The sequence below is a fragment of the Schistosoma mansoni genome, chromosome 1 (assembly GCF_000237925.1).
Source record: "Schistosoma mansoni strain Puerto Rico chromosome 1, complete genome".
In the NCBI taxonomy this organism is placed as follows: domain Eukaryota; kingdom Metazoa; phylum Platyhelminthes; class Trematoda; order Strigeidida; family Schistosomatidae; genus Schistosoma; species Schistosoma mansoni.
The window spans coordinates 35,007,247-35,022,132 of NC_031495.1; the positions used below are offsets into that span (position 1 = coordinate 35,007,247).

The 14,886-nt window shown below is 31.2% G+C and overlaps 1 protein-coding gene across 1 annotated transcript in view; it reads right to left on the minus strand.

Moving 5' to 3' along the window:
• The window catches only part of Smp_141670 (hypothetical protein), a gene marked incomplete at both ends in the record, with an annotated part of 39,186 nt that extends 26,087 nt beyond the window's left edge, over positions 1-13,099 (minus strand). Inside the window, 5 exons of the mRNA XM_018794195.1 lie at positions 4,049-4,363; positions 5,843-6,268; positions 7,793-7,968; positions 9,985-10,331; positions 13,017-13,099. Coding sequence (XP_018648632.1) covers positions 4,049-4,363; positions 5,843-6,268; positions 7,793-7,968; positions 9,985-10,331; positions 13,017-13,099 — 1,347 coding nt within the window. The remainder of the gene's footprint in view (positions 1-4,048; positions 4,364-5,842; positions 6,269-7,792; positions 7,969-9,984; positions 10,332-13,016) is intronic.
• Between the last annotated feature and the right edge of the window lie 1,787 nt (positions 13,100-14,886).

A 14,886-nucleotide genomic window follows, 5' to 3' on the forward strand; every position in this document is an offset into this window, starting at 1 on the left:
CAAATAGATGAGAAGATTCAAACAAACATTGCTGAATGAATTTAAACTTCACCCCATCGCACAAACAAGTGGCTATCAGGACTCAGTGGCCAAGTGGATAACGCGATGGCGTTTGAAGCGAGGGTACTGGGTTCGAGTCCCAGAGTGAACATCAACTCTGAGATGCAGGTAAATCCAGCTGGCGAGTCCCAAATAGGACGAAACGCGCGTCCTGGATTCCACTGCTAGCCACTATCCATCTCTGCTTACCATGCTTGTGAATTAAGGCTATATTGAGGCAATACACACAGTATGCACATATGCCAATTAGAGACTTACCAGTTGCAGTCCTAACAAATCGATGAGAAGATTCAAACAAACAATACTGAATGAATTTAAAGTTATTGTACAACATAAGTTTACGTACTTATGATTCAAATCAAATCTTTACTGTACAATAAAATGTAGACTAATTATAACAAAATTAAAAAAAAGCGAAACAAAGATATAACCGAAACTTTTCTGAGGAACGATTTTTCTTTTTAGAGTTGCACAATGATTCTATTTTCAATATGTTTATTTGTTCGCATTTTTTTATATATTTAGCCCATGAACAAACCGGAGCTAGATTGATTAGTAAAGTTAATTTAAGTGAATAATTCATAAAATTATTCAATATATATTACATTGAATAGGAAGAATATATTTGCAAAATCTCAGCGAATGAATTTGAAGTAAATCCAACGTTTTGCCTGGCAATCTGACCCAAGCTTTTTCAAGGAAATATAATCAAACATTGAAATGATCGAATATAAATAGGTAAATGGTTCTCCCGTTCATTGGATACTGAATAGGTCATCCAATCAACGTTAAAAAGTGTTTGAAGCAGGTATATGTATTAGTGTGTAAGAGACTTGTGATGTGAAACGATGTGTTAAGATAACATATTGTATATATATGTAAGTTCTTATATAGCAATATATATTAATTTGATAAAGGTAATCATTTGATAGAAAGATTGATCAAATTAGCATCCCATAGAATGGTTTATTAATCTTAGCTATCTAAATTACAAACAGTCTATCAAAAAAGAGAATCTCATATTAAACTAACAGAATATAAGTAAACAGGAAGTAAATCATTATACAGAGATACTTTACGAGCTTTAAGAGAAATAAAGTTTTGATGTATTTGTATAATTGTGGTGAATTTCATATTATCATCAGAAATGGTTGATAACAGGTTCCAAACATTTCCGTGGGTTATTACAGTGAGTTTAGACTTCTCATTTAATTGTACAGACTGAGTATCGTTAAGATTGCGATTAGGTTTTATTTTTGGATAACAAAATTCGAGGCTTCTATACAAATTTTCTAACAACCTATACATTCTTAATTGTAATAAATCGGCATTCACAGTTGTATAAGACAACTAGAAACTACACTGCTTAATTCACCGTTCTATTCATTCTATTATCTATCACCTTCAGCACTGTTTGCTTGGAAAACAGCTAACGGATGTTATTAAAAACCTTAAAAATAAAGAGATAATTACCCAGGATTTATATGATCACATTCGCCCAATGGGTTCAATCATCCCACACTTATACGGACTACCGAAAGTACATAAAGCAGGATTACCATTACGACCTATTTTAGATATGTCAAGCTCACCATACCACCGAATAGCCCAATGGTTAGCTGAAAAATTGGAACCAGTTAGAAGGCAAGTATCTAAATATTCTATTCATGATACTTTTCAATTTATTGATCGTATTAAGGATGTTAATACTTCCGGAAAACACATGTTCTCGCTTGATGTTAATTCTTTATTCACTAGTGTACCGTTAACGGAAACGATATGTTATATTTGTGAGTATATTGACTCTAACAACATAGATCTAGGTATTCCAACTGAACATTTAAAAGAATTATTGTTACGTTGTACCTTTAATGTCCAGTTCAGTTTCAACAATGAAATATATAGACAAAGAGATGGGATTGCAATGGGATCTCCATTAGGTCCAACTCTAGCAGACTGCTTCATGACAAAACTAGAAAACGACCAACTCAATTCAATGATAAATCAATTCCACCTATACGTAAGATACATGGACGACACATTTGTCGTTTGTGACGATAATATTGATTTAAATGATATCTTACACTCTTTTAATTCATGCCACCCTTCCATAGACTTCACATTAGAAAGGGAACGCGACCAATCAATCCCTTTTCTCGATGTACGTCTAGTAAGAAGAAATAATGGTTCTTTAAAAAGATCCATTTTTAGAAAGCTAACATGGAATGGCCAACTAACTAACTTCTATAGCTGGGTTCCGTTAAGCAGAAAGAGAAATGTGATTCATACTTTGTGTTATCGTATACATCGAATATGTAGTACGGAATGCATTAACGAAGAACTCGCGTTCCTTAAGAAAACTTTGATGAAAAACGGCTAGCCAGACCGGTTCATAGAGAAAAATATGAATAGAAGTAGCGTCAACAGGAAACCTAGTCATTCAGTGCCGAAGAAAAACCTTTATATAAGTCTGGAATTTAAAGGTGATCGAACATCAGACGTTATTAAAAATCGTTTAACAACAACGATAAAAAGGACATTTAATGCTGCTAAACTACGAATCACCTTCACGAGCAAGAACTTATTTTCTGTATCCATAAAAGATAAGCTTCCGCGTCTGGTCGCCTCTATGTGCATCTACCAGTTCACCTGCTCTTGTGGAGCAAGGTACATCGGCCGTAGCCAGCGCTCGCTTTCAACTCGGATACGAGAACATATCCCAGTTTGGTTCTACAAAGGTGAAAAGAAAGTAGTTAAGAGCTCTATACTTGAACACCTAATCGACTGTAATCATTCTACGGATCCACAGTCTGATCTTAAGGTTGTTTATATGGTTCATTCAAATCTGCCCAGATTTCTTCGGATCAAACTCTTAAAAATAGCCGAAGCTCTTACCATCCATGAACTCAAACCAGAACTATGCGTACAAAAGAAGTACGTCTTATCATTATCGTTACCATGGCCTTAATATTATTATTATTATCATTCTTTTATTATTATTATTATTACTCCATTTCCCCTTTACTTATATCTTATATTCTCATTATTTTATTCATGAATACTCATCAGATCATCTTATTTATTTTTACACCTCTATGACCTTTAATGACCTTTAATTATTGTAACCAAAACATTTTATTCATTCTAATCATCTGATTATAATCTTGGTTATTAGTGTTCACATTTCCTCATGGAATTAGTACTTTAATAAAACATTTTCATATATATACGACTGTACAGCTTGATAATAAATTCGTTGAAAAGAGATCCCTTCGCTGAACTTGGTGTTTTAACTAGACATAATTAAAATCAGATAATTGAACATTTTAAACTACATGAACTTTTAATAAGTATAGTCTTTAGTTCTGTATTATATTTCAAGTAAAACTCTAGTTCATTGGTGAATCTTATTGTTATATCCCGTGGAAATTTATGAATGGTAACTTTGAGAACTATTTATGATATCTATATTTCCTATTATATAATTGTTAAATAACTAAACTATTCATATTCGTATCCCTCTTATTATAAGCTTTATTTTGACCCACAGACTATTATTATACGATTTACCATTCTTGAGTTATCCCCAGTCTATTGATTACTGTTCCCCCTATTTACAGCCACATTTGGCCAATTATTGTACAAATGTTATTTTCTATTTTATGGTACGATGTGGTCAGTTTGTTTGGTATATAAACCCAGTATGTTTGTGAATAATGATTCATACTTTAGAGGATCTTGTTGGTGTTCTGGACTTAACTGGCTGTGCTAGGCAGAAAGCAGGACAGATAAGTACTCAAGACTGCTCATACGGTTTTCGTGTATCATTGGGCGATCAATAAATTCACTGCTCTCTCGTTGATGGGAATCAGCACGTTCATATATATCAACTGGACGATCGATATAACACTTATCCTCTGTCTTCTAGTAGCAGGTCTAATGAAACTTTTCCATAAAAAAATACGAATAGAAATTTGAGGAGACATACTTGAAACAGAAGAAATAATCTCCTATCCTCAGTAGATAATTTTACATTTGAGTTTTTTACATGATAAACAGGTACACCTGGTAAACTATCCATTTCAATTCCATTTACAATTATATTAGTTTGTACTAAATAATCCAAGGATTTGTTAAATTTATCAATGTACCATTGAGGTAATGGTAAATGTATTGTTGCAGGTCTTTTCAATTCTGTATCTTGTAGTTGAAATTCAAATATGTTAGAACAACCTTCAATTTCATTGAATTGTGAATCGAATTGACATGCTGAATTCAACCAAGTATTTCTTATTTCTATTTTCTATGAAGTTACAAATAACACAATGTAAATCGGAAAAAAAATGGAACGAGAATCCAGAACATTGAAATTCTATAAAATAATGATTTACATTTACCTAAAATACTGAATACAATAAACTATAATTAATAGTAAATTAATTTTTTAGGCGACTCGTGAAAATTTGTTAGAGCTGAAGATACTTTTTGTTATAAACTGACTGTGAAAACGATTAACAGTTATTTCCACATACTGTGAGGCACCACAGATGTGGGGCTTCATAAACTGAGTTCGTGACCTCCAGGTTTTACAGTGATCATACTACCAATAATCCTTCAAGTTTTAAATAAATGAGTGAATTTAGAAAGAGAAGTTATTAATCCTGTTTTAGATTCACATCAGTATGGAACTGAGGTGTAGAATAGAAAAGTTATCTGCTACTCTCTAGTTTCCATTGGTTATTTAATTGATGTCTAATTGTAAAGAAAAGTATTTCATAATAATATATATCGAAATGCGGTATATTGTATTCTTAAACTACCATAACAGTAACTCATCATGAATCTCAGTTAAATTACAGTGGATATTACCTAAGTATTGTTTTACCGACTTTTTCGAAAATCACCTCTCTTTATGTTTAGTATCTGTATGACAGTAACAGTACTTATAAGTCGTTTTTACAAACGTTTGTTTCATCTATCATTTTTAGTCCTCATGACTGTACAGAAAAAAATTCAAAGAGAACAATTAGGCTTACAATAACATCTAGTCAATTTAGTTCTTATTACAATCTTATTCATGCAAAAGAAGAGAGGAGTATAAGAATATTGAGTGGTGTCCATTTATACTGCGGTGTGTGCTACTGGTGTCGATAGATATAAGTAGTATATGGCATCAATCAAAAGTGAAATGTCTGGAGGTAGAAGGTTAAGAAGATCGAAGAAAAGAGAACGAGAACAGAGAACGATTGATGTGGAAATGAAGCGACAATGAAGTCTGAGACTATCGACTGATATTTGCTAAAGGAACAGTCAAATTTTAGACAATTGATTGGGATTTTGCAAATGAAGTATTTGCTGTATGGTTCTTAGATTTTACTAAGATATTCTGTGATTTTGTATTCAAATACATTTGGTTATCCCCACTTGTGTTCTCGTTCTCTACAATACCATAACCCATTTTGTTGCTATTTGTCAGTCTGAGGAATTATCGTTTTTTCAAAATAGATTTTAGGTATATTTATCGATACGTGATTCATTTGAGTAGTGGGTTGCAAAATGCATAGTTTTACTATTAAATTTATATAATCTGAAACTCTCATCCTCCTAAAAATATGAGTCTTAAAATAAAAGAAAATGTTAAAGCTTTCAAAATGAATCCTATTGCAAATAGATTTTCTTCCAGATGTAATCATTCTCCTATTTCATATTTATTGGAATGTTTTCATGTTATTATGTATACTATTACTGAATAGTCAGTATTAAGTTCAAACGAAATACTCACTTTGAAAATAGTTTGTTCAAAAGTAGGACAGACGCGTTTTGGTATACGTACAGACAAGAATGGATCAAGTAATGGAGATAAAAATAATCCACCATTAGGACTGATACAAAATTGTTCTGCTTTCGTCGAGTTCACTAGCACATAACAATGATTTAATTCTTCTGTGTAAATGTAAACACCACCACAATATTTTTCGATTTTATTCGCAAAATCATACGGTAGTTTTTCATCTTCTGATCGATTATAATTTTGTTTAACTCTAGCACTGTCCAAATTACTTTTCTTCAATAATAATTGTCCAAGTTTTATTGGAAGCGAAGAGGAATTCTCTGAAGAACTACCATTTACTGACCATCGACTTGTTTGTAACGTCAATTCACAAGCTTCTAATGGCCAGTCGGCATAAGGGATTGTTGGTTGAACAATCTAAGAGCAGTAAAATAATATATTTCTTGCATCAAAGAAGTAACCTATAAATCTTTAATTTCAATGTAGGCAAATAATAGTTCTTAAATATCATTATTAGTTATATGAATAACTCAGAGTTCCGGGTTGTAATGAAATTAGTCCAGCATGTCATGTTATAAAGTGGTAGAGAGGGTTAATCCACAAGTCAATTGATAAAAATAATGAGTAATGAATTGAACAAATGGTCAAATGCGTGGAAGAAAAAAACGTACTTCTGTTAGTTATAGGTTATGTGAGTTTAAAACAAGTCATTGATTTTATGATATTTAATAGATTTAGTAACCAAAATTATGTTTTTCTACTTGTTCTAGTTATTAGTTAGAATCTCCTCTTACTTTAAGTACTATCTCTCATTGAAGCAATATAAATATATAACCTAAGCTGACTTTTCCGAACTAAACAAATTCATAAAACTCACCAATCGATTTATTTGTGGTACCAAAAACCTTAAAATTAGATACGACACTGCTCATATAGTGGTTTGAGATATGAAAAATATCGTTCGAATAGATTGAGGATATGTATTTCTTGTATTTTATGCACTAGTACATACTGTAAAATACGGCAGTAAAAAGAGATCAAAATCATCTCAATGCTTCAAGTCAACTGTTGATAAACTGTGGGTAGTATTTCTAACATCATATGCAACGTAAAGCTGTGAGCTAAATCCTGGTTTCTCTTATTCACTGATCTGTACTGTAAACAGAATAGGTAAGTGGAGAAATTAATTAATCCAACAATACAGTTTCTTAAAATCTAACAATCTGTACATGCATACTAGTCCTGAACTTTCGTCATGTATTCTAAGTTAATTCATGTTACATATCACATGGAAATTCTGAATTCGTTCGCGTATATCAATATAATTAAGTGATTATTATTATTATTAGAAAGCATTCGATAACTAAAGAGTATAGCTCTTTAACAATTAAAAATCCTATTTTTGAAAAAAAATCAGCATCCATGTTTATTCATATACACATATTCATGGAAAGTATCATGTTTAGAACAGAGATAATGTTCCCTCTTTAACGTCTGATTTTCATATGCTCATTTACATTTTGTAACCAGCCTCTATTTTTACCATGATTTTCTTCGTCTAAGAACAAATGAGTTTATAATGATTTAATGTGACAGGTAACAGACGTTATTAATGTTTGATTGATAGATTTATTCGCATTAATTTTATCTACTACTCATTTTAACTTAAATCTTAAAGTTAAATCTCTCTCTTATAAATTTTGTGTCAGTAAACAAAGTTTGTGATTGATTTATAATTTGAAGGATGAGTTTAATGGAGTAAAGACGACCGTTATCTTAAGAATGCAACTCAAATCACAGTTCTTATTAAAAGTATAAAAGTACAATTTGAGTACTTTAAGTACTCCAGAGATGAACTAATTAGTGATTTTAAGTATTCATTTTTGGTTTTATCACAAAATAGTAATATTCATCATCAGTTAAACTAAAAATATCGTTTACCGTAAATTCTTTCACTACATGCCAGCAATCATCTCCAAGACGACAATGTAGTAATGAAACACTTCTAGCATTAATTAAACTGGGTACTGTTGAAAGATGATCATCAAAATGCATTGAGTATGGTGGTTTTCCTCTTAGTTTAGCTGAAGTTTTACTTGATTGAATACGATTATGCACTACAATGAAGTAATGAGAATAAGTGATATATATATACATATATAACAATGTTTATTAGAATTTTCACAAGTTATTGAAAACAACTTATTAGTGCCATACTCATCGACTCAAGGTGACTTATTGATGTCAACACAGAAAGAAGAAATTGATGCTCTAAAAAAGGAGCTTAAGAAATAATATCAGTAATCATAAAAAATTAAATACAAAGAGTATAGTTTGAGAAGGGATAAGTGAATCGGGAAATGAAGAAATCAGAACCATAGTGTGTTCAAAATTTAGAGTTAAATAAAGATAATCTTTAGCTCTGTGATCAATCAAAGATTACTACTACTTTAGGAAACTCAACTAGGAATTTTCTATCTCGCTACTGGACTCAGTCAAATAAATGATTACCTAATAGATCTGGTTACCCTCTACCTTTTGTCCATAGTAAATCACGGAATTTTTTCATTGTTAACTTCAAGCTAAATCTTTATTTTTTTGTCGTAAACGTAAATGTCATAAATAAACAGTGAATAGAATATCTTTTAGGCTATTATATATCATAGTAACTGATTTATAAAACGTCATTTGATTGTAGACTATGATTTACCTTGTTTTATTATCCAAGCTTCTTTAGACAAAGAGAGTACAAAGACACGTAGCAAGCGAGTGACTTGGGGAACAAATCTCTTTTAGGCAATATTACAGGATAGAAGTTTTGCCGTTATTCAGATATAAAAAAAACCACACTCCGTAGTTATTTATTAAACAAACTGATTGACACAATACAATATTGATGGTAGTGTAAGTTCCTGTAGCTCAGTTCTGGGTACTTTCATTGTTTCAATGTCATTATAAGAAGATAAAATTTTCATTTTAAGTGGAAATTAAATTAAATGGAGCTGAGTTCATGTATAGAAGTGGTTATTTTCGATACTATTGATCTTCCTAAATAGAATAGGCTACGATGGTGTATTATATCCTAGTGAAGATTAAATTATGAGTAATTTCTTAGAGCTCTTAGTGGACTAATATTATATATATATATATATTCTTATTGTATTACTGTTGTGTCACTAGATTATGTAAATTTATACTCCTCTCATCATAAGCCTTATTTTGACCTATAAACCACTATTATAAAACTTATTATTCTTAAGTTATACCCCGTTTATTAATTACAGTTTCTCACAATTACAGCCACTTTTTGGCTTGGTCCTATATAATTGTTATTTTTTTATTTTATGGCGTGATGTGGTCTGGTTTGTTTGTATATAGACAAAAAGTATGTCTGAAATAAATGACTCGTATAGTAGAAGCTGATGTTGGTGTTCTGGACTCAACAGGATGGTCTAGGCAAAAAAAGGACCAATAAGGACGCCAGGCTTCTCATACTGGTCGATAAGTCATTGTTGTGTCACAGTGCTAAGGTTTTATAAGTCATATTCTGGTTGGTGAATAGTTCACGTGATAACTAACCGAGTAAAAGTCACAGCATAGTGCATATTGTTTCAACCATTTTTATATAAATCTTTGACATTCTATCATTCAATATTAGTTATTTTATACTCATTGATGTTCTTAACTCTCATTCAATTAAATATCGTCTTCCACTTTTGTTGATTTTTGTTTTATGTAACTGAAACTGATGTACTAGTTCAATTGACTAGGTGTCACTTCAGCCAATAAATTGTGATATGTATATAAAATAAATAAAATCATGCTTATAATTCGGTAATTCAACTCAAAGAACAGTAAATCATCAAATATATATTATCTGATGCAATGAGTATTTATACCTCATAAATCTAACTTACATCTGATCATGATTTCAATGAAATCAAATCATGAATGTTTATTATCTTATTTTTATTTGGATAAAATGTTGTAGGACCTAAACTAGTTTAGATCGTTTAGGAAGTAAAGGAATAGTAGAAATGCTTGAGTGGATTACTGAAAAAGCAATTATAGGTTGTTTTGTAGATGTAATTAATGAAATTTTACATTTTGGGTAATATTTGATTTTAGCTTACATGAACTTTTAGAATCAGGTCTTTTTAAGCTTTCAAATGGTATATTAATGGATCCGGACGGATGATACATTTCACGGGTAGCAGCAAAAGAGAAAGGGATAAATACAGCAACTGGCATTCTGAATCTGACAGGCGAATATAACATGTGTACTTCACTTGCCATTCGCATATCTGGACCTAACCAAGGTCCTATAACTCCTCTAGCTGTGCTTGGAAACGCTCCACAAAGAATTCGTTCACGACGTCCAGTAGATGCATATGGTGGAATTTCAACTTTAACACCATGATCTGATAGGAAAAGACCACCAATCCTTTTAACCGGTACATTTTGTTTAAGAGGACAACTTCTAAAACATCCAAAAAATAGTATATGAAATAGTGAGTTAAGGTAAATCAAAATTCAAAATTATCCTCATTACATAGGTTGGTTTTTTATACGCTATTATTTTAAGCTATTAGTTTCAATTACTAGTTTTATTAACACTGGATAATAATAATAATAATATTGTACATAATTTTACGTTTCCTCAATAATCGATGAATGTTTGACCACCATTGATTACCTGAAAGCAATGGAAAGTCGTTTCGTTCTAGTGTGGGACTTCTCAGCAGTGCGCATCCACGATTCCGCACATGAGATTCAAACCCATGAGTTTGTTTAATACTACATCCTAGCTATACTCTTACATAAATACTAATTATCAGAACAACTCAGTATAACATACGTTGACTAATAACTAATTAGTATACGAGGTTTGTACAGACAATTGAATTTTCATAGATTACGTCACGGACTGATCTTAGTCAAAAATCTGGAAGCACATTAGTGGCCCTAGATCTGACTCTAGGTAGATCGTTTTCCGATTGTTATTAAAATACGCATTTTGCCAATCCTCGTATATAATTATCGACTTAAATCGCGCTAGTGAATAACAGAATTAATCAAATACGAGAGTCGACTTTCGAATACGTATATTTCGTACAATAGCTGATCGGAAAGCGAAGGGAAACAAAATGACGCGCAATCGAGAAGGCGAGTGAGCCAACTCTATTTATCCAAGCGTGAGTCGATATTTATAGTCGAACAAAAATAAGTTACAGAAATTCGATGAATAGGATAAGAAGTGCACACATATACGGTCATATTAAAACAGTCAAGGTTGATAAGCAAATAGTTAACGAGGTCAAAATGTGATTCGAGAAGAATGAATAAATTGGTCCGTCCGAAAGCCAGAATAAGCTATATGGGCTTGCATTGCACTACAGCACTATACAGATTTCTTGTTCTAGTGTGAGACTGCCCGAAAATGTGTAGTCCTTGATGTAATCTATCAAAAGTTGACTATCTCCACAAACTTTGTAGTTAGATAATAATCCTGTGCGCACCAGTGACAAACTTTGAGGCTCAATTCTAGGTGTTCTAGTGAAAAAAAGTTGGCATTAGTGTAGTTCAAGCATGTCATATGTGAAACCGTTGTCCTCTTTCGGTAATAAAAGATGATTTCACAATATTGTGAATGCAGTGAACTAACATATATGCAATAGTGGATTCCAGCTTATTCCGAACGTCTTGGATTCTATTCTGGAGAAAGAATTGTGAATGTGCACTGCTGAGGAGGCATATACCAGGACAGGGGAGCCGTACAGGGAATCTAGGTTTTTAATTTTGACGCACATACGTCAGTCTGTGCTGTAATCTACAATAAGTAATTAATATATCCTGTTGTAATCTTTATGTCGATTTCCTTAACTGTTGTTGTTTTGTATATTTTGTTGACAAATATCCAAATAAATTTGTCTATAAACAATTTGATGAATGAAGACGTTTTACAATTTATATAGAGTCGTAGATTATCTCCCAAGTTCTAAAACAAGCTGACAAAAGCATTCAATGAATCTATTACAGTACTTTTGTCAAAACAGTCATTTTTTCGTTATAGTCTCTTGTTTTTGTTTCATATCAGTATGTATATTTAAGAAATGTCTTCCAAGTGTGAGCATAAACATTAGTAACATTCAGTTTAGATTAACATAAGAGTAAAGGACGTACTAGTATACGTATTAATTTAAATTAAACGTAAACGTTTAATTCGTAGTTTGCATTAGCTGCGATATACAATTAGGTTTAAAAATGACAGGAAAAGACGATAATCTATGGTTTATCTCAACTTGTACATAGTCGAACAGATTTTCCAAAATGAATAAATTTCCCCTATGACTAACATTAATTACAGATGACATTCTATGTGTTTTTATATAGACCTTGTTGTAACGTTAATTTGGATGTGAACAGGATTCGAAAGAAAGTTTTCCTTACAATATGTCTTAATTGATGAGAAAAAATGTTTATCAAATCAACTTTTCAACCGACTAAAAGTATATGGAATAAATGATTGCCTAGTGACTGATTTAAAGTATCCAAATGGCGGTAATAGTTGTCTTGGAGATTACAAGCTGGAAATTTACACTTTTTACTCTATTAAGACTAGCAAAATAAAAACTTATGAACTACATCGATACAATAAAATAGATATACTTATTTCTATCGGAGAAAACCATTACAACAACTAGAAATATCAAACTGCATAGATATCGGTAGATTTATATAATATATACCTCATTCATCTCTATTGATTCATAGTTCATACTGTGGTATGGGTTACTGATTTCCACATAAGCAGTATATGGTGATGGTCTGGCATTGAATGTATTTCAGTAGAAGGAGAGAACGGAAACGGCACACAATTGATACGAAAATGCATAAAGAATTATGATCAGAGACTATGGACTAATATTTGCAGAAGGAACAGTCAAATTAAGACAATTGATTGCTATTTTGCAAATTAACTATTCACTATATGGTTCTCATATTTTAATGAGATATTCTGTAATGTTGTTCTAAAATACACTCGATTGACCCCACCCTTGTTCTCATTCACTACAATAGTATCATCAACTGATCCAACATCTCTATTATTGATTCTTACTGATTATTAAATCTAATGGAAAACATGAGATTAAAATAAACTCACTTATTTTTTACATCGAAATTAATTAAATTCGCTATTAATCCACCACCATTTTTAATATCGTTTTTTGATCCTTTGAAACTCATCACTTTAAGAAGAATAAATTTTTTTGAGTTATGGAAATCCAAAATTTTTGTTGAATCAGTAAAGGAAATTTATCAGATCATTACAATGTATCTATGTGACTTGTTCCCTTCATCTAATATTATCCTTCATTTAAAGTATTCTATCATAAAATTAATTCAATCGATTTATTTAATTGATTTCTTCAAATATCTAACTATATATATATAATTACCTAAAAGTGACCAATCACTAGATTATTCTATTAAGAAAGTACTTGTGTATGTATGTGAGTGAGTGAATGAGTGAAAAGGTAATAATTTAACCTCTGTGAGCAACGAAATACCTTATCCGTAAAGTGTCAAAAATCACTTAATTAAAAACAATAAATCATTTGATTATAAATGAACATCTCCTGATAACATATCAAAATCAAGTTTACTACTGGTTATTCTAAGTGATTATCAACATTATACAGAAAAGGTGGAGTGCGGTTGACAGTGGAATCCAGAACGCATGTTTCGTGCTATTCAGGACTCGTCAGCTATCTGTACAGGACGCATATATACCGACTAAGACTAAACAATTTTCATTCAAAACATTTAAAAGGAAAGATAATCCCAACCATTACAAATTAAATAAAATAACACTAACATTTCAGTCATGGTATTTATGTGAATCAAGAACTCCAATTTTATTCTCCATCGTTTTTAACTAGTTTTCAGAAATAATTATCTTTACAGTGAAATAAAAGAATATAAACTCTTTCAGGGGAATAAATAATAATAGTATTCTATAATGAATTTGTAGATATCATTACCAAGTTTTGGTTTTATAATTTGGAATAAATTGAGCATTGGGTAGATTGTTATAAATAAATTAATATATTTGTAATATCCCAATGCGTAGAAAAGTTAGATTTTCTGACGTTTCGTGACTGAGTGTAAGCCACTTCTTCAGAGAATTTATTCTCTTTTGCTACCTCAGCAACTACAGGATTTAAAACAAAGTTCACATGTCCAGTTTAACTTCTTTTTAATCATAAACTAAAGGTACAATAATGTCTAATAGTATCACAGATTGTAGTCTTTTATCCAAACGTAGGTTTATTGTCTCCATATGGAAGATTCTTACTAAATCCATACCATAGGTTACCGGACAAAAACGAGATGAAATTAAATACTGACTACTGCATAGTTTAGTAGTGAGTTTTGTGATCAGCTATACCATTCATCATTCATTTAGCACATCTTATTTAGAAATCTATCTTTCACTTGTGTTATCGAATAAGTTACTTGAGTTTTTGGTCAGTTTTGCACGGATTGACTAAATAAGTACTTATTATTTTCTAACCAGTAGTTTATTAATTTTAAGGCTAAGAAAATAAATACTCTAATCTAAAACATAAATATCCTCAGTTTTTTACATCTCAGTGTGCTACTGTCCTTAAAAAATTGCTTATTACTTTATGGCATGAAATATTTTCGGATTATTTGGTGATTAAACCTAGATCATGACACAACTGATACATATTAAACCAATGTTGAAATATAACGTTTATCTTTATTCGTTCATAGTTCACAATGGTGTATACTTGTGATTTGTATTTCTATATATGATTCACTGTTTCAGTGTATCTATCTCATTCACCTTGTTTTCACTCTTCATATCATTATGTTAACAATTTAAAATTTACATAAAATTGTACGTTTGGTTTCGAGCTGGGTAAACATTGTTTATACTGAAATAACTAAATAATGGTTAGACAATTCATATAAGCAAATAAACATCATATATACATCACAATTGT